General features: G+C 39.8%; 1 protein-coding gene across 1 annotated transcript in view; it reads right to left on the reverse strand.

Annotated features, from left to right (window-relative positions):
• hecw1a (HECT, C2 and WW domain containing E3 ubiquitin protein ligase 1a) overlaps positions 1-19557 on the reverse strand; it is a gene marked incomplete at both ends in the record, with an annotated part of 258365 nt that overhangs the window by 74043 nt on the left and 164765 nt on the right. The window contains 2 exons of the mRNA XM_080751651.1: positions 2564-2670; positions 9561-9714. Of these exons, the coding sequence (XP_080607777.1) occupies positions 2564-2670; positions 9561-9714 (261 nt within the window). The remainder of the gene's footprint in view (positions 1-2563; positions 2671-9560; positions 9715-19557) is intronic.

The raw sequence follows: 19557 nt of genomic DNA on the forward strand, positions 1-19557 counted from the left end.
GAAGCAAATGAAAACTTTTTAACACTCACTTTTTCTTTTTACAATCTAAAATATGAACCCTTGTTGTAAAAAAAACAAAGTTGTCCTTTAACGTTACTACCTGTACTAAACACAATCCTGTTAGTACATTATTTAATCAATCAATCAATCAATCAATGACAGCCTATGTTTGGTCTGTATGTGCCTAAAAATGAAGCCACCTCCACACATAGAACACACATACAGAAATACTTTAACATGTGGAAGTATTGACATTATTTTGAGTTTATTTCAGTCAAAGATACAAACATTGTTGTCCATTGTAAAGTTGTTTTACTCCTCCTGTAAGGATCATTAATTCTTATCTGTCTGGCAGAAACCTTGTATCTCCATATTTTAACCTTTTATATTTTTATTTGTAAATTAATTCCCTACTTCATTATACAAGAAAGAGGGTCTCACAAAAGTAGTGAAAATAGCAGATCTACAAGCTCAGGACGCATTGTGATACGTTGTGAGCTTGTAGATCTGTTATTTTCACTATTTTAAAAAGGTTTATAAAATAATAATGAAAAAGGACCTGACAGCAACGATATGGAATATGAAGAAAAACTGGAAACGTAATAAGTAATATGTAATATACCTGTAATGCTATTACTCTGGATACCAAGTAATAAGTTACAGTATATAAATACTAAGGAGTAACAAGTAACTAATAATTTAGTTTTATTCCAGAGTAATTATGCCCAACACTGGTCATCAGATCCAGGTGAAACTTGAGATTCTGTGCTGGCAACCACACATTTTTTGTAAAAAAAAGAAAACATATTTTCAAATAATTATGATTTTTATATTATTTACTATATCAGTACTTTGTGTGCACTCAATTCTTGAAATACATATTTAAATATTTCATATTAATCTGCAAAAAATAGCCGATCTACAAGCTCACAACACATTGCGACGCGACGTGTTGTGAGCTTGTAGATCGACTATGAATACTGGTGTGCCTTGGACACAAAACGTTTGCAAACCACTGAATATAAAATGATGTCATGATTAAAAAAACAAAGTATTTAGAGTGAAAAAGCATCCTTGTAAAAGTATTGTAATAATTATGTGTTCCTACTTCTACAGGTACTGGAAGTCTGGTGAGCCTCATGGTGAAACCAACGAGTACCCTAATGCAGATACAGACTGTGTTGAGTATTATGATGGGTCTCTGTCTCGCTATCCTAGCAGAGGATGGTACGATGAATATTGTTCTTTCTCTCTCTACTGGATGTGTGAAAGAGTTGTGTGCTGAAACCGTCATGTTCACCATGGATCAGTTAGCTGCTGTGTTGCTACAATGTATTCATGTAGATTAATACAAAGTTTGTTCTGTTGTATTCTTAAAACAGTGCAAGAAAAGTAATGCATCTATTTCTCACCAGTTTTAATCTTAATTGAATTGATTTACGTTTTATTTGCCATTTAACTTTCTTATTGATTGATTATGTCCTTTATATAACCATTTATGGCCTATTTTATACTTTGGCCATTAGAAAAGAGCAGATCTACAATCTCATTGTGATGTCTTGTGAAGTTTTAGATGAGGGCTTTTTATTTTTTATTACAATTTTCCTCTAAATCATGTTTTTCTTGTAATAGTTTTGTAAAGCATAGCTACACGTTTTGTATTAAAGGTAATATACTGCATTATCATTATTATTATTATTATCATCATCATCATCATCATCATCATCATCATCATCATAATTTATGTCTATAGAGATTATGAATGAACATTTAAAATTGCTTTTAAATCCATTACCGGGCTGGCTCCTACCTACCTGGCTGAACTGGTTGAACCATACAACCCAGTTAGAGCCTTACGGTCAGCCGACCTTTCGTTATTGAACCCCACTGCTACTGCCAGACTCATAACTAGGGGCGACCGCGCTTTTGCCGTGGCCGCCCCTAGGCTGTGGAACGACCTTCCTCTTCGTGTCAGGTCTGCCCAGTCTATTGAGGTTTTTAAGTCCCTTCTTAAGACTCACTTTTTTAATCTGGCTTTTAACTGCAGCTTTTAATTTTAACTTTGTTATTTTTCTTCTCGCTTGTTTGTTAATTTGTCTGTACTTTGGTTGTATTGTTTTTCAATTCCACTGTTTTTATTCTGTTGTAAAGCACTTTGGTCGGCGTTGTCGTTTTTAAATGTGCTATATAAATAAAGTTTTGATTGATTGATTGATTGATTGATTGATTGATTGATTGATTGATTGAACACATGCTCTCATACAGTATGTTTGTAATCATGCACGAGCTGTAACGGCCGGACTACACCAAAAAATTCGTGCATACGCGCGTACTGTCCGTGAAGACGCTCGCGTATGCGTAAACGCTCCAGGCTACACCAAGGAGGGAGTATATATTGTGCATAGTCTTTTTGAAAATCTCAGCTTGCAGATCGTCTATTTTCCCAAAAAATATAGAACACATTTTGAATATTTGTGAAATATTTCAACAACACAAATCTTGTATGGGGGATCCCTGGCACAAACTATTTTCAGATGGCAGTCAAAACATCCACATGTCCCACCTGTCTGTGCAGGGTCAGTCTCTGATGTGTCCGTACTGCTACTTCTCTCCAGCCTACGATTCCCAGAATCCTCTCCTGTTGCCATGGTCCTCTGGTGGTTCTGGTATCTACAAGAGAAGAGAGAATTGATTGATTGATTGATTCCAGTGTTGATTTCGTTGACTAAAACTACTAGCCCTTACCCGTTTAAAGATATGAGCTCCGAAATGATGTGCAGTGTGTGGGTTATGGGATGTGCACTGTGCACATAAGAAATACCCGTTTTGTTTAATGGCTACAGAGATACTGTGTCCCCCCCGCCCACCCGCCCACCCGCCTGCACACACACACACACACACACACACACACACACACACACACACACACACACACACACACACACACACACACACACACACACACACACACACACACACACACACACACACACACACACACACAGCTGGTTAAACATGTTGCCTCATGCTAGATGCAGAATAGATATGCCTTATGCTAGATGCAGAATAGATAGTAGATACACCATAAAAATGCTAATATACAGCATATGATTTGTGAAAGTGACAAACGGGCTTCACAGTTATGTCAGGTGTGTTCATATGCTAATGGTGATGCGATTTCAGATCAATTGCTCCAGCCACTGAGGAGAAACGCTGTTTCAGACAGACAGACAGACAGACAGACAGACAGACAGACAGACAGACAGACACTCACTCAGACATTCCGAAAATTATATGTTTGATGACGAAAAATGTTTGTCGACTATGTTTTATTTCAATGACGAAAACAAAATAAAAACTAAGCTATGGTGACTAAAACTAAGACTAAATATACTGACAATTTCCTCAACAAAATAAAAACTAGACTAAAATGTTTGAGAGGGACTAGTGGAGAAGAGAGTCATTTTATATTTGGTTGCTCTCAGGTGTTGCGCACTGAAAATAGCAGATCTACGTACAAGCTCGTAGATCGGCTATTATCAACACACAAGTGTAAAAGTCATTACGATGCCATCAAGGCCTGCCAAAATACATCTTATGATAGGCTATTTAGTTGACTAAAATTAGACTAAAACTAATACTTTTTCAGGTGACTAAATTATGACTAAAACTAAAATACATTTTATTCAAGAGACTAAAACTAAATCAAAATTTGCTGTCAAAAACAAACAGTTTGGTACTGTATGTCAGCAATCTGGCCAGCCATCGTCAAAGAAAAGATCCTTTTCACTTAACTGGAGCTCAGTTAGTCTGTTCTTGAGAGACTACTATGTCAGTGGTTCTCAAACCTTTTCATGTGAAGGACCCCCAAAATGATATTTATTTCGCCACGGACCCCCATTCAACATATTTAGTTCCAGGGACCACCCCAGAAGCAAAATTTGAGTAACAAACGTTCGCTTTGAAAATACATATACCGGTATTCAAAGATTCGCACACATTTTTACGAAAAATAGCAGATCTACCAAGCTCACAGCACGGCAATCGGTGCCGCGCTGTGAGCTTGTAGATCTGCTATTTTCCAATAGCTAAAGCATTCAATAATTCTAGGCCTAAATGGGTTTTAACATGAAATGGTTTTGCGGTGCAGTCATTAGAACAGAAACGTCTCGCGGGGGAAACATTTATCCAGAGTGGAGGCGTTCCATCTGGAGACCCTGTGGTCTGCTAAGCTGGACAATTCTGTCGCAGAAACCTCTTATCTCTGTGTTCTAACTTTTTGTGTTTAAATCAAATCCCTAACTCCTAAGTCCTCAGAGTTACTACAGAGGTTCCTCCAAATCTTTCAGTGATAGAAACTTTTTTTCTCCTTTTTTAAAATAACCACTTGAACCCTAGCGCCCATATTCTGAGAACGTAAGCCAAAAATAGCCGATCTACAAGCTCACAACGCCTCGCGCTGCGAGGCGTTGTGAGCTTGTAGATCGGCTATTTTCGTCAAAGAGCTTTGGGAAAAATAGCAGACCAAGTACAGAGCTAAAGGTCAAGTGTATTAAGTATTGACGGTTCAAGTGGTTAAATATCTGAAAACACAAATTGACATGAATCCAAAATACACTGATAATTGTGCTGTCAAACAATGAAACTATGTGGGGGTCCCTGCTTCATCTCTCTCTCTCAACTAAGGGGTCCTTGGCCTGAAAACGTTGATCTAACTTGATCATACAGCAGCTCCACAAGCTCCGAATGCGAGCCTGCGGCTCAGTTCACAGATATGTTTTCCTCAATAAATTCTGCATCTGCAAAGACTTTTACATTTCTTCTCTTTCTGGTCTGGCAACCCTGAGCACCCGTTTCCTCATCTATGACCACGTCGATGCAGACTGGAAACACATTTAACCTAGAATTAGTTTGCTATTATGCTTTTTGTGTCTGGTCATTTCAATAACCTCATCGCTTTCTTCATTGACCCATTTAGAACGGGTACACATTATTGTGTATCATCATGTTATGCTTTAACTATTGAAAAATAGCAGATATACAAGCTCACAGCGCGGCACCGAGTGCCGCGCTGCGAGCTTGTAGATCTGCTATTTTTGAAAAATTGTGAAAATTTGAATTTTGACCCGATTCTATAAGTGTCTTTTGAATCCTTCTTAAGGTTTTTGGAAAAAACTATGTTTCTATGTCAGCAATCTGGCCAGCCATCGTGAAAGAAAAGGTCCTTTTCACATAACTGGAGCTCAGTTAGTCTGTTCTTGAGAGACTACTATGTCAGTGGTTCTGAAACTTTTTCATATGAAGGACCCCCAAAATGACATGTATTTGGCCACGGACCCCCATCTCAAAATATTTAGTTCCAGGGACCCCCCAGAAGCAAAATTTGAGATACAAACGTTCGCTTTAAAAATACATATGAGAAGATTTGCACACATTTTCACACACAGCTCCTGAACGGCGAGTAGGGGCCTAATGCAAGCTGGCATTTCCGTTCTGGCGTTCATGAAAGTATATTTTAAAATGTCATTTCTGATAAGCAAATATGTGCAATGTTAAAAACGAAACGGAAGTGGGGAGGAGGCTTCACTCCTGCTTTAACCGGATACTCATCGCTCTTTTTACGTTACCCCAGACTGTATGACAGGAGCATTTGCAAATCACGGAGTCAACAGTCTGCTGGCCACGCGAGACTACCTGGCTGCTATATAAACCTATTTATATGGACATTCTCTTGTCAAAATGAAATGGGAAATGTATAGTGGTGTTTGTTTCACATACAGCCTGATCAGACCTTTCTCTAGCTGACAGGAGACTAGTTCGTTATACCAGGGGTTCCCAAACCTTTTTTGTCTCAAGGCACCCCATAAATATTGTTTTAATCCGAGGCACCCCTACATTATAATTTTCACTCCTTAAATTTTCACACCTTAAATTTATAGCATATCGTCGTTGTTGGATGTAAACCTTATACGGTATGTCCAAAACCGTTTGTTTTGTATTTATCATCTATAAAATTTACTAAACTAGTGAAAACAGCTGATCTACAAGCACACATCGTCTCGCATCGCGAGGCGTTGTGTGCTTGTAGATCGTCTGTTTTGTGCGACGGTCTTGTATGATGAAGCAGGGCTTTGCTTTACCCAAAGACGTACACATTTGAAACTTGGAGATACGAGGTTTCTGCCCGACAGCGACGATATTTTAGTGATTATGTTGCGAGGAAAATGTTGAGATAATAGCCATTTTTATTAGAACTGAAAATTACTTCAAGTTTAAAATGATACTAAATATATATATATATATATATATATATATATATAAGTGTCCAAATAAATTCCAAATATTATCAAATGATCTCGCGGCACCCCTGGACTGCCGTCGCGGCACCCCAGGGTGCCCTGTCACCCACTTTGAAAACCCATCTTCTAGCTGACAGGAGACTAGTTCGTTATACAACCAGCAGAGGTCAGTGTAACATTTCTGAGTATTCTCAGTACAATCTCCTCTCCTCTCCTCTCCTCTCCTCTCCTCTCCTCTCCTCTCCTTGTACTTAGTTACTTTACACCAGGGGCGTCAATTGGGTATGGCAGGGGTATGCAGCTGCCATACCCTGGGTCCAGGGGGGAAAATAAAAGTTACTTTTAAATAAATCCATGAATGTCTCTTTGTCTATCTGTGCTGGTTATTATGTTGTTAAATTACAGTAAAATAAAGTGCAGAATTTAACAAAATGGTCACTTTAACAAGGTATTATAATTATATTCTCCACACTTGTACTCTCCCCATCTTGACAAAATGGTATATTCCCAGGTTCCGCAGGTCAGCTGCACAGGTGCAATGCATTATTGTTAATTGTGGCACGTTTAAGCCCGTATCAGAGTCGGGTCCGCGGTGGAAGGCTATCCACCGCGGTGTAGTGCCGTGTAGTCTTTTTGAGTCATAAAACTACAACGTTAAAGGTGATACACCATGCATTTAAAAAGTATTTATGTCATATTGTTTATGTCCCAAAAACGTTTTTCAAAAGGTTTGAGGCTAAATTACCACACCTGAATAGAGAGCCTCTCTCATTTTTGAATGGCTCTCAGAGCATTTCAGCTGCAGTACCACCTTTGGCCTGAACTGCGCCACCCCCCCAAAATCTTTTTGAAAAAAAAAATATTTTTTTGAAAAAAAAAATATTTTTTTGAAAAAAAAAATATTTTTTTGAAAAAAAAATCTTTTGAAAAAAAAAATCTTTTTTGAAAAAAAAAAAAAAGATCTTCAAAAACGGCCGATGATGACGTCACAATCGGCAGCAAATCTGGACAGCCTGTTTTAAGAACCCGTGGGATACTTTTAACCTTTGCCTTCTCAAAACCAGAGAAAGACACAACGGTCAGAAATGGGACTTTGTGAGGATAGAAGGTGCTAGTGGGACCCCAAAAAAAGGTTTTAAAATAGGAAAAGTGAAATTTCATGGTGTATCACCTTTAACGCTCAAAAAGACTACACGGCACTACACCGACCAGACTCTGATACAGGCAGTGTTGTACCCGAACGCGTTCAAAGAACGATCGTTCATGAACACGTTCACATTTTGGGCGAACGTGAACTGAACGTAATTGTTTTCGCTTGATGAACGATATTGTCGAACGCGGTCATTCTGACGCCCGTGAACGACGTTCGTCGGCGTTCGTCGGCCGTTCATGCGGCGGTCCGCGCCTCCGCGGTCGTCTGTCCTCTGCTCCTCTCGTCTCTCTTTTCATTCACGTGCTCCAATAGTAGGCACAGCACGCAGCAGTGCCTCGTGAACGTTCGTCGGAGGCTCCGTTGATATGCGGTGCTGTGCTGTCTACTCTGCACTCTGCTCCTGCACTGTGAATCTCCTCCTCGTCTCGCAAGCCTGAGTCTGACTGACTATACTTTGTCCTATGTGTGTTGCACGGCGAAAATATCTGATCTGCAAGCTCACAACGCGTCGCATCCACGAGACAACGTGAGCTTGTAGATCAGCTATTTTAACCAACGCGGATCATGCTGTGCACGGTTTAGAAACGTCTGCCTTCTAGTGGGGTTCCTTGTACATGTAACTTTTTGTTTTTTTCTAGTGGGGTTCCCTGTACATGTAATTTTTTGTTTTCATTTCAAATGTGTGTTAAAGTTTCTTTCACTTCCAATTTGTAGATTATGGTCTATAGCACAATTTTGGTTAGAGTGTCAAGACAGTAGATTGAAGAAAAATATATTTTTTGCCCTATTTCCAAAATGACCAAAATCGGAATTGTGTTTTTTGAACAATGTCTTAGTTTTCCCCACAACTGCTGTGTAATATATATATTATTTTTTATTGCTATATCAAGTCAATACTGTGTGGGGAATCAATTGGAGTCAAATATTTGTTTTTGAATATTATGATATTTCACACAATGAGACAATAACATGGTTATTACATGCAGTCCTTCACAATAAGGGTGCAGGAAGACTGATATTGTGGGCACCTCAATGTTAAGTTGGATGAAATTATTGCTGTGTGTGGTTCTATATAATATGGGCTGAGTCAATACTTTTGACAAATAATAGCATGCAGAAACGTCTAAACATTTATATATATATAGACCTTTATATATTTTTTTCCCCTTTTTTTTTGAATTGCCAAAAGTATAAAAAAAATATGGTTAAAAAAAGAACTAAAAAAGAACTATGTAGTTCATTTTGGGGAACCATGAACTTTAGTTCATAATGGGGAATTATGAACTAAAAATGAACTTGTTCATTTTAGAAGTTCTGAACTTGAACTTGAACTAGTTCATTTTTAAAGTGAACTTTCCCAACACTGGATACAGGCTTTTTCTAACTTGCCAAGTTTAGCTGCACTTGAACTGACGCCACTGCTATACACCACTGCCTCTCCCCTCCCCTTCTCCTCTTTAGTGGGAGAAATATGTAACAAAAAAAGGCAAATGTGTTCACTTCCGGCAGAAAGCGTGAAAATTTGCACCTAAGGGTATTTTTGTGCGCTGAATCCAAAAATTGGCGGTCCCAAGCACTTTTCCCATGGGATCTGGTGGCTCTCATTCACTTACCATACTAGGGAAAAAAGACCCCCCAAAAAATCTTCTTCAAGTAGCATGTGAGGGGTCAAACTAGGTGTTTTTCGGGATTCTGAATCCATTGCAAGCATTTGTTTTGCACGAAAAACATTCCTTTCCGAGAAATGGACACAACAAAACTTTGAAAAGTGATGACTCATCACTAAACCATAGTTTGTGGGGTCCATTTCTTGCCCAAGGAATGTTTTTGTGCAAAACAAATGCTTGGAATGGATTCAGAATCATGAAAACCCCCTAGATAGACCCCTCACATGCTACTTAAAGAAGATTTTTGGGGGGTCTTTTTTTCCTAACCCTAACCCTATGGTAAGTGAATGAGAGAAAAGTGAATTTGAGAAAAGTGCTTGGGACCGTCAATTTTTGAATTCAGCGCACAAAAATACCCCTAGGTGCAAATTTTCACGCTTTCTGCCGGAAGTGAACACCTTTTTCACATATTTCTCCCACTACCCCTTCTCCTCTTCTCACCTCCTGTTGAGCTGCTCCATCTGCTGGGCGGATCCGGAGCGGGGCAGAGTGTGGTTGCACTTGGGGGCGTTGCTGGGTCTCTGCCAGGTGGTGGTCCTGTTGACGTGGTCCACGTAGAAGACCCTGCCGTGGCTGTCCACACGGGCCTCCCAGTCTGCCGGGGGACAGGAGGACACAAGGTGAGCTACTGTACTGGGGGGGAACACATTAGCCACTTTAAACCCATTTAGAATGGGTACACATTTTGTGTATCATTATTTTATGCTTTAACTATTGAAAAATAGCAGATATACAAGCTCACAGCGCGGCACCGAGTGCCGCGCTGCGAGCTTGTAGATCTGCTATTTTTAAAAAAATCGTGAAAATTAGAATTTTGACCCGATTCTATAAGTGTCTTTTGAATCCTTGTACACGGGCCTCCCTCCTTGTACACGGGCCTCCCAGTCTGCCGGGGACAGGAGACAAGGTGAGCTACTGCACAAGTGCATTTTAATTCCAACTGTTCATTAGAAACAACGGTTACCCAAAGTTCAAGAATCAAGATTTCAAGATTCATTTATTTTGTCCCGAAGGAAATTTGTCTTGGACATGCAGGCTGCTACATAACATACAACAGGACAAGACAGACAGAAAGTAAATTACAACGAATAGTGCACAACACACAGTGCTGACATACAGGTCAAGTGCATACATTACACCACATTACACCAGAGTCATCACCCCTACTAACGGCCTGAGTTTAGCAGATTAACAGATATGGGAATGAATGAGTATTTGTATCTGTTCAGATGTCTCCAGTTGCCTTGAGATGGACCCCGATTGGGAAAAGAAAGAGAGGCAGACCAAAGAACACCTGGCGAAGGACGGTGATGACGGAGCTGAAGGAGATGGGTCTCTCATGGGACGAAGCGCAGGCCAAAGCACGAGACAGGGCTCAGTGGCAGTGTTTGATTGCGGCCTTATGTCCCACCCGGGACGAAGAGGATAAGTAAGTAAGTAAGTTCATTAGAAAGGAACGGCTCCCCACTGCGAACCGGATCCCATCGTTCATATCAAGGAGCCATTCAAAAGACTTGATTCGTTCGCAAACGTCCCACCTCTAGTTTATATAGTGTAGTACAGGGTTCCCCAATAGGCGGCCCGCGGGCCATCTGCGGTCCGCGGGGGGCTACTGTCTGGCCCTCACCAACCCCAGTAATAATGGTGGTATAAGAGTAGCAACAACACTAGTATATCGTTGTTGTTGTATATCGTTGTCGGGTGGAAATCTCGTATGTCCAAATGTGTAATCATACAAGGCCGTCGCACAAAAGTAGTGAAAACAGCAGATCTACAAGCACACAACGCCTCACGGTGCGAGGCGTTGTGTGCTTGTAGATCGTCTGTTTTCACTAGTTTAAATCATTTTTTTAAATGATAAATGCAAAACGGACGGTTTTGGACATACAAGATTCTCACCCGACAACGACGATATCTGAACTGTCGCTGGAGTAGCGGGAACGCCGCCGTTGCCCCCCGCAATGCTGTGGCCCTCGGATTGGTACCCTAGAAATGATTCGGCCCTTGAGGAAAACTAATTGGGGAACCCTGGTGTAGCCATTCATTGTCTCCTCTACTGCAATTGACGAGAGTGTAACATGATCCTGACGGAGCACACAGTCAGGGATATTTATGGTGCGGCGTTGTTGACGCGTCTTGGACCTGCTGCCTGCGAGTACATGGAGCATGGTGTCCATGACAACCATGTTTACTCCGGCCTCGTCGAGGGTCCCTGAGCAGACTGGAGGTTGACTGGACAGATGGTGCACCGTCCGTGACCGGGGGAAAAACTAGCAACACGTGTTGTTCTGAAAACCCACAAAACAGTTCAGTTCAGTGGAGAGTTGATTTCGAAAATGTTTGTCGACTGTGTTTTTTCCACTATGTTCAGCACGCAACCAAGTGTAAAATCAGCCATTACAATGTCATCAAGGCCTGCCAAAATACATTTTAGTTGACTAAATCAACTGTAGATTTAGTCGCCTAAAATCATATGATATTTAGTCGACTAAAACTAAAACTTTTCAGGTGACTAAATTATGACTAAAACTAAATGACATTTTATTCAAAAGACTATGACTAAAACTAAATCCAAATTTGCTGTCAAAAACAACACTGGTTCAGTGGTGGAAAAAGTACTCACTCACAAGTAAAAGTATCAATGCTGCAATGTAGAAATACTCTGTCACAGTATCTCAAATGTATTTGAGTACAAAAGTATTGTTATAAAAATGTAACCCTAACCCTAAGTACCAAAAGTAGAAAGTACTCACTATACCAGGGGTTTTCAAAGTGGGTGACGGGGCACCCTGGGGTGCCGTGACGGCAGTCCAGGGGTGCCGATTTTCAGTCAGTTCTTACCAAAATGGCTATTATCTCAACGTTTTCCTCGCAACATAATCACTAAAATATTGTCACTGTCGGGCAAAAACCTCTCTCCAAGTTTCAAATGTTTACATCTTTTGGTAAAGCAAAGCCCTGCTTCATCATACAAGACAGTCGCACAAAACTATTGAAAACAGCCGATCTATCTGCTGTTTTCACTAGTTTAGTACATTTTATAGATGATAAAAAACAAACGGTTTTGGACATACAAGGTTTCCACCCGACAAAGGCGATATGCTATAAATATAAGGTGCTGGGAGTGAACATTATAATGTAGGGGTGCCTTGGATTAAAACAATATTTATGGGGTGCCCTGAGACAAAAAAGTTTGGGAACCCCTGCACTATACAGAATGTCAGTTTACAGTTACAGTGCAGTTTTCATTATGTATAAATATCTTTTGAAAATAGCAGATCTACAAGCTGAAGTAAAAAGTATAATATATGCCTCTGAGATGTTGTGGAGTGGATGCAGGGGCGGCCGGCAGGGGGGGCTAGCGGGGCCATTGCACAGGGCGCCACTTTGCGGGGGCGCCAGAAGAAGAAAAAGAAAAAAAAAAGTAAAGTGACGGCCCTGCAGAGCAGACGTAAGATCAACAGTCCACTCAGACCGAATACAACAACACCCCCTGGTGGTAGTGATAGAGGCTGGCAGCTCCAGGCAGCCCCCCCCCCCTCCCCTCCTGATGTGATGTCATATTCACGCGCCAGTATTGAAATTGAAAACAACATCTGTTAAAAATAAAGCATGGAGTTCGAGCTCTTCACTACTATGGACGTGACTACCGGTAGATATTATAATATAGCTGCTTGCCCTGAAACATCACATGGAGAGGATCATTTTGTACCTGACTTCCTCTACAAAACACAGACCTCAGGCAGGCTCTATCAGCCAGGACTTTGTCTCACTGTGCGTGAAAGAACCATTTCCTCCTGACCAGCCCAAGGTAAGACTAAGACAGTCAGATCATGCTTTTATAAACCCTATTATATTAAGCCCAAAATGGTTCTGCCGCCGTGTAGAACCGAACCGCATAATTTGCCCGCAAATAACTTGAAAAAATGCATAATTTGCCCGCAAATAACTTGAAAAAATGCATAATTTGCCCGCAAATAACCGATTTTTCGGCCGCGCTTCGCGCGGCCATAGGGCGGCGCTATACTACCTCGCCTAGGGCGCAATATACATACCAACCGCCACTGAGTGGATGTACTAAAAATTGGAAATACTCAGGTAAAGTAAAAATACCTCAAAAGTGTACAGTACATTAAATTATACTTGGTTACTTTACACCACTGCAGATGGTGTACCGTACGTGATCAGGAAAAAAAACAGGTGTTGTGAAACCCCAAAAGAGAAAGTTCAGGGAAAAAGACACAAAATCCAGAATAATTCAGCAATTTGCATTAGATTATACACCAAGATTAGATTAGATTATACACCAAGGCGCATTATTTAACCCATTTAGGCCTGAACACAATATGACGCAATATTTTATGCTTTAAATATAAAAAAATAGCAGATATACAAGCTCACAGCGCGGCACCGAGTGCCGCGCTGCGAGCTTGTAGATCTGCTATTTTTGAAAAATCGTGAAAAAATTGAATTTTGACCCGATTCTATAACTGTCTTTTGAATCCTTCTAAAGTTTTTTTTGAAAAAACTTATGTTTCTATGTCAGCAATCTGGCCAGCCATCGTCAAAGAAAAGGTCATTTTCACTCATATGGAGCTCAGTTAGTCTGTTCTTGATAGACTACTATGTCAGTGGTTCTCAAACCTTTTCATGTGAAGGACCCCCAAAATGATGTGTATTTGGTCACGGACCCCAAACTCAAAATATTTAGTTCCAGGGACCACCCAGAAGCAACATTTGAGTTACAAACGTTCGCTTTGAAAATACATATATTCAAAGATTTGCACACATTTTCATGACTTTTTCAAAAATAGCAGATCTACAAGCTCGCAGCGCAGCACTCGGTGCCGCGCTGTGAGCTTGTATATCTGCTATTTTTCAATATTTAAAGCATAAAATATTGCGTCATAATGTGTTCAGGCCTAAATGGGTTAAGACAGGAGTCTTCAACGTTTTCAGGCCAAGGACCCCTTAGTTGAGAGCGAGATGAAGCAGGGACCCCCACAACCCATAGATACCATATACTGTAGTTTCATGGTTTGACAGCACAATCATCAGTGTATTTTGGGTTAATGTAAATGTGTGTTTCCAGATATTTCCACCCTCAATACTTAATAAACTTGACCTTTCACTCTGTACTTAGTCTGCTCTTTTCCCCCTCTACACAAAACCACTTTGCTTTTAAGTTGTCAGAATATGGACGCTTCAAGTGGTTAATATAGATTAATATAGAAAAGGAGAAAAAAAGCTTCTATCACACAAAGATTTGGAGGACCCCTGTAGTAACTCTGAGGACCCCCTAGGGGTCCCGGACCCCCTGTTGAAGACCCCTGATTTAAGACATAGCCTCAACATGGACAATGTCCATAAAAACTGAAAACGACCCCCAAAAAATGGTACACAATTTCATGTGACACCCTTCTACACTGAACTCCACGCTGGTTGAACAGAGGGGCTGTTTCCGCATGTTTCCCACAATTATGTGCAGAAATTGGACAATTCATGAATGACAAATGGAAGTGGCAGAGAGAGAGAGAGAGTCTGGGCCAAGAGTTTGATGGCCAAGATTAGCTTCATGACCTCACATTCTTGGTGGATATAACAGTTAACACTTAACCACTTTATGAAAGTCACAGTGTTAGGAAATCTCCCATTCCATGCAGTGACTGCAGTTTTCAGCAGCATCTGACTGAAGAGCAGGTCACCAATAAGCATGCATACTGTAGCTGTTGACCTTTTGTACGTCACTAAAGCTTGGGATGTGTTGTGACTTGTAACACAAGACAAATAAGCAGGTTTAGTTTTAGTTTAGTTTAGTTTATTTGATCATCATATATTCATACAGGTCATACATTCATTTAATCATTATTACAGGTGATCAAAAGGAATAGGCAGAAGCTGAAAGCTTGTGAATGCCTATCCTACATGTTCATGAATTAAGTCATTGATTAATTATAAGTGTTCAGATTATTATTATTATTATTTTTTTCAAAAAAAAAAGAGAAAGAAAAGAAGAAAGAAAAGAAAGAAGAAAAAAGAGAAAAAAATATTTAAAAACTAAAAAACAAAATGTATAAGGAAATAGACTTGATACATTCCAATTATAATAACAGTTCAAGAAACAGAGATATGTTACAAAGTAATTGTAAGAGATAATAATAGAAATAATAATACTAACAAGTACGAATAAGTGATAATGATAATGAGACTATGAAATGCTGTATTTGGCCAGGATATTTAATTTGAGTATTTTTTTAAATTGTGAAATGTTCTTACTGTGTTTGATCTCTTCTGTCAAACTATTCCAAATCTTTACTCCACAAATAGAAATGCACATACTTTTTTTGGTGGTCTGAACAGATCCTTGTTTAAAATTGAGTTCCCACCTTAGTTCGTAGCCACCTTCTCTATCACTAAACATGTTAAGAATGTTAGCTGGAAGCAGTTTATTTCTTGCTTTGAACATCATTTGAGCAGTTTTGAACTCTACTAGGTCGGGAAGTTTCAATGTACAAGACCTCAAAAATAGATTATTTGTGTGTTCATAAACCCCCACTTTATGTACTATTCTTATGGCCCTTTTTTGTAATATAAATAAAGGATGAATATTACTACTGTATGTGTTTCCCCACACTTCCAGGCAGTAGGACAGATAAGGCAGTATGAGCGCATTGTACAGGGTTAACAGAGACGTATAATTAAGTATGTCCCTTGTTTTCCCTAAGACACCAACGTTCCTTGCCACTTTTGCCCGCACATACTGTATATGGGATTTCCAATTTAATTGATGATCTATTACTACTCCCAAGAACATATTTTCGTAAACTCTTTCCAGTTGAATACCGTCAATTTTTAGTTCAATTGGAGTGTTTGGTGGAATGATTTTATTTCCAAAAATCATGAATTTGGTTTTTTTTAGGTTCAGAGATAACTTATTTAAGGCAAACCACTGCTTTAGTTTGTAGAGTTCAGCTGAGACCACATCCAGTAGTTGTTTAATGTTTTCCCCCGCACAAAGGATGTTTGTGTCGTCGGCAAAAACCACACATTTCAGAATGCTTGATACCTTACAAATATCATTTATGTATAATATGAATAGTTTAGGACCTAATATTGATCCTTGCGGTACCCCACAGGTGATGTTGGAGCATGCTGACTTATATTCATCAATTTGAACATATTGCTGTCTATTTTCAATGTAGCTTTTTATCCAATTAAGCCCAACGCCTCTAATTCCATATCTTTCCATTTTTTCCAGGAGAATATCAAAGTGAATTGTGTCAAAGGCCTTTTTCAGGTCAAGAAAGATACCTATTGCATATTCTTTATTTCCAATTGATGATGTCAGTTTTTCAGCAAGCTCCATCAATGCCATGTTAGTAGAACGTCCAGTTCTAAAACCATATTGACTGTCAGATAATATGTTATGTTTTTCAATAAAGCTGTCTAGTCTTGTAGAAACAATTTTTTCCAGAATTTTTGAAAACTGTGATAGCAGTGAAATAGGAGATAGGTATACCAACGTTTGTGTGCAGCACAAGTTGGTATACCACCCCTTGGATGTCCTTCAGAAAAAAGATTTTGCTGAATTTCATTTGCTCATTGTGATCTACAGTACATAAACTAATTGATGATAAAATGTGAGCACCACATAATTTGTACGCTAAAGGGTGCATAATTATGCTCATCAACTGGGTTGGTTGCAGAATAATTGAAACAAGAATTTGTTTAAGCTACAGGTCGTATACTGAACCCCAAGTGTCATTCAAATCAAACCCCAATACAAAAGCAGTATTATTGCAGAGTATGCAAACTCAAGGATCCATTGTAACAAAGAAAACAAGATCATATTAAAATCTGAGTAGATAGTTAATTTTATTGGACATTAAAATATATACAATTCAGAAAATATAGTTGAAGTTGTTTTTTCGCAGTAGTGAAATGCAGATTTATTTTCTTGTATACTTTGTCCATGCATTGTTATACTGTTTCAATCCCAACAGTGTTACAGTATTCGTTTGGTAGTTCATGTGGTATTCTCCTACGCACCTGTCGCATGTACGCTTGTAGGTGTGCAAGAGACTTGCTTTTTATTAAATCTTCTACATAAAAGAGGCGTTCCTTGCTCATTAGTGAAATACCTACTGGAATACGTGTTCAGTATCATGTTGGTTTGACGGTGGTCCGTGGGTCATGTGTGCTTGAACTTTGATTTTATTTCCATTGTGTAAATGCGTGTGTCTGTCGTTGTATAAAAAAACAAATAAAGTACTTATCATAAAAAAAAAAACCATCTTTGATTGTATTTCCATTGTGTATTGTATGTGTCTGTCATTGTATTAAAAATAAATAAAGTACTTATCATGAAAAAAAGACACATCCGTGTAAGGCCTTCACTTCGCCGTCATCATTCGTAAAAAACCTTCAAAGCTGATCTCTCCGTCTTCGTCAGTGCCCGCTTCTCTCATCTTCTCCTCAACCTCCTCACTAGTCAGCCTCTCTCCCAGCATGGCGTACACATGGCGCACCTCGGCAGCACTGATGAACCCGTTACCGTCAGTGTCGAAGAAACGGAACACCTCTCTGATCTCCTCCTCGCCGTCTGACGTGATGTCCTTCACCTCACTGTGCATCATGGTGAGGAACTCTGGCAAGTCCACGCTTCCTTTGCCACGTGGGTTCACTCTGTTGAACATGGCCTGCAGTTCTGCCTCCCTGGGTTTCTGACCCAGAGTGCGCATCACGTCGCCTAGGTCTGTGGTGCTGATGGCGCCGTCGCCGTCCTTGTCGACCAGCGAAAAGAATTCCTTGAGCTCCGCAGTCTGTTCAGGTGTCAGTGGGGCAGCCATGTCCATGTCAATCTGAGAAGCCATTGGCAAAACGAGTGGGAAAAAACTGCACACTCTGCTGTTGTAGCTCTGAATCTGCCTTGAGAGATTAGTTCGATGTAGATGTGGTAGCCGGTTAACGACAAGAATCTAAAAGAAGACAAATCCCAAAAATGGATTCACTCAATTGAACAGGAGATAAAGCCTCTTTTGAACAAGTTTGATATTCGAGATCCACAGGAAAAGGGGGGAAAAAAACATTAAGGGCAATACAAGCAATTAATGGTACCAGGCAATGACTTCAGCAGTGAAGTTGTGCTGTGCATCTGAGACTCTTATATCACATACTGTCATACCTTAAACATTTAGAGCTCCTCCCTGAGTGCCAGAGCATTCAGCCTCGGGGAGGAGCTGCTATAGAATGCCATAGAATTATCTGCCACACTTCACATGTTTGATTTGTCCCAACATGTGAATGGATTGACAGATAGTCCACTTGCCAGAATGTGAACCCTGGCATGTTGAGTACACCAATGTTTTATGTTAGAAATGTTGAGTAAGGGTCCCCAGCATGTAGAAACTGACGGATGCTAACTTGCATATGTTGAGCAATTTTCATAATTTAAGTTCGTATATGGCCATTTCCGGTTTAAAACGGCCGTTTTGAATTTAGAAAATGTCAGAAAAGGATTCAGCATCCTCAATAACCCACAAAACCACTCAAATATTGTTCAAATCGGCCAATCAGTTTTTGACATATCCTTAGGTGATTATGCTAATTAAAGCAAATTATGAAAATTATGAAAATTGCTCAACATATACAAGTTAGCATCAGGCAGTTTCTAAATGCTGGGGACCCTTACTCAACATTTCTAACAGAAAACATTGGTGTACTCAACATGTCCGGGTTCACAATGGGGCTCTATGGGCTGGCAAGTAGACTAAGAGGACACACTAGATTTAATTATTACCAATGGGTGCAGTTGACAAAGCCTCCATACTAGTCCGGTAAAATTAAGGCAGAGGTTGGACAAAATGTTATTATTTAGTTTTTCAACTGATTCTGTTAGGAAATTAGATCTACTAGCCAGGATAAAAAATCTACCATGATCTGCTCACTGCAAATCAAGTTGGGCTCCCATCGACTTTCTATACAGGAGGAAAATACCCAGAAAAAAAAATCTGCTTTAAGTAGGATGTGAGGGGTCTAACTAGGGGTTTGTCATGATGCTGAATCCATTGCAAGCATTTGTGTTGCACAAAAAACATTCATTGGCCCCAGAAAACGCCAACAAAAGATGATTTTTTTTGATGACTCATCACTTTTCATCACTAAACCATCATTTTCTGGGGCCATTTTTAGCCCAAGGAATGTTTTTTGTGCAAAACAAATGCTTGCAATGGATTCAGCATCATGACAAACCCTAGTTAGACCCCTCACATCCTACTTAAAGCTGATTTTTTTTTCTGGGTATTTTCCTCCTGTATAGAGAGTCCATGGGAGCCCAACTTGATTTGGCCACTGTGGGTATTAGCAGTGAGCAGATCATGGTAGATTTTTTATCCTGGCTAGTAGACCTAATTTCCTAACAGGATCAGTTAACTAACTC

The sequence above is a fragment of the Nannobrachium achirus genome, assembly GCF_963921795.1.
Source record: "Nannobrachium achirus genome assembly, chromosome: 21".
Taxonomy (NCBI): domain Eukaryota; kingdom Metazoa; phylum Chordata; class Actinopteri; order Myctophiformes; family Myctophidae; genus Nannobrachium; species Nannobrachium achirus.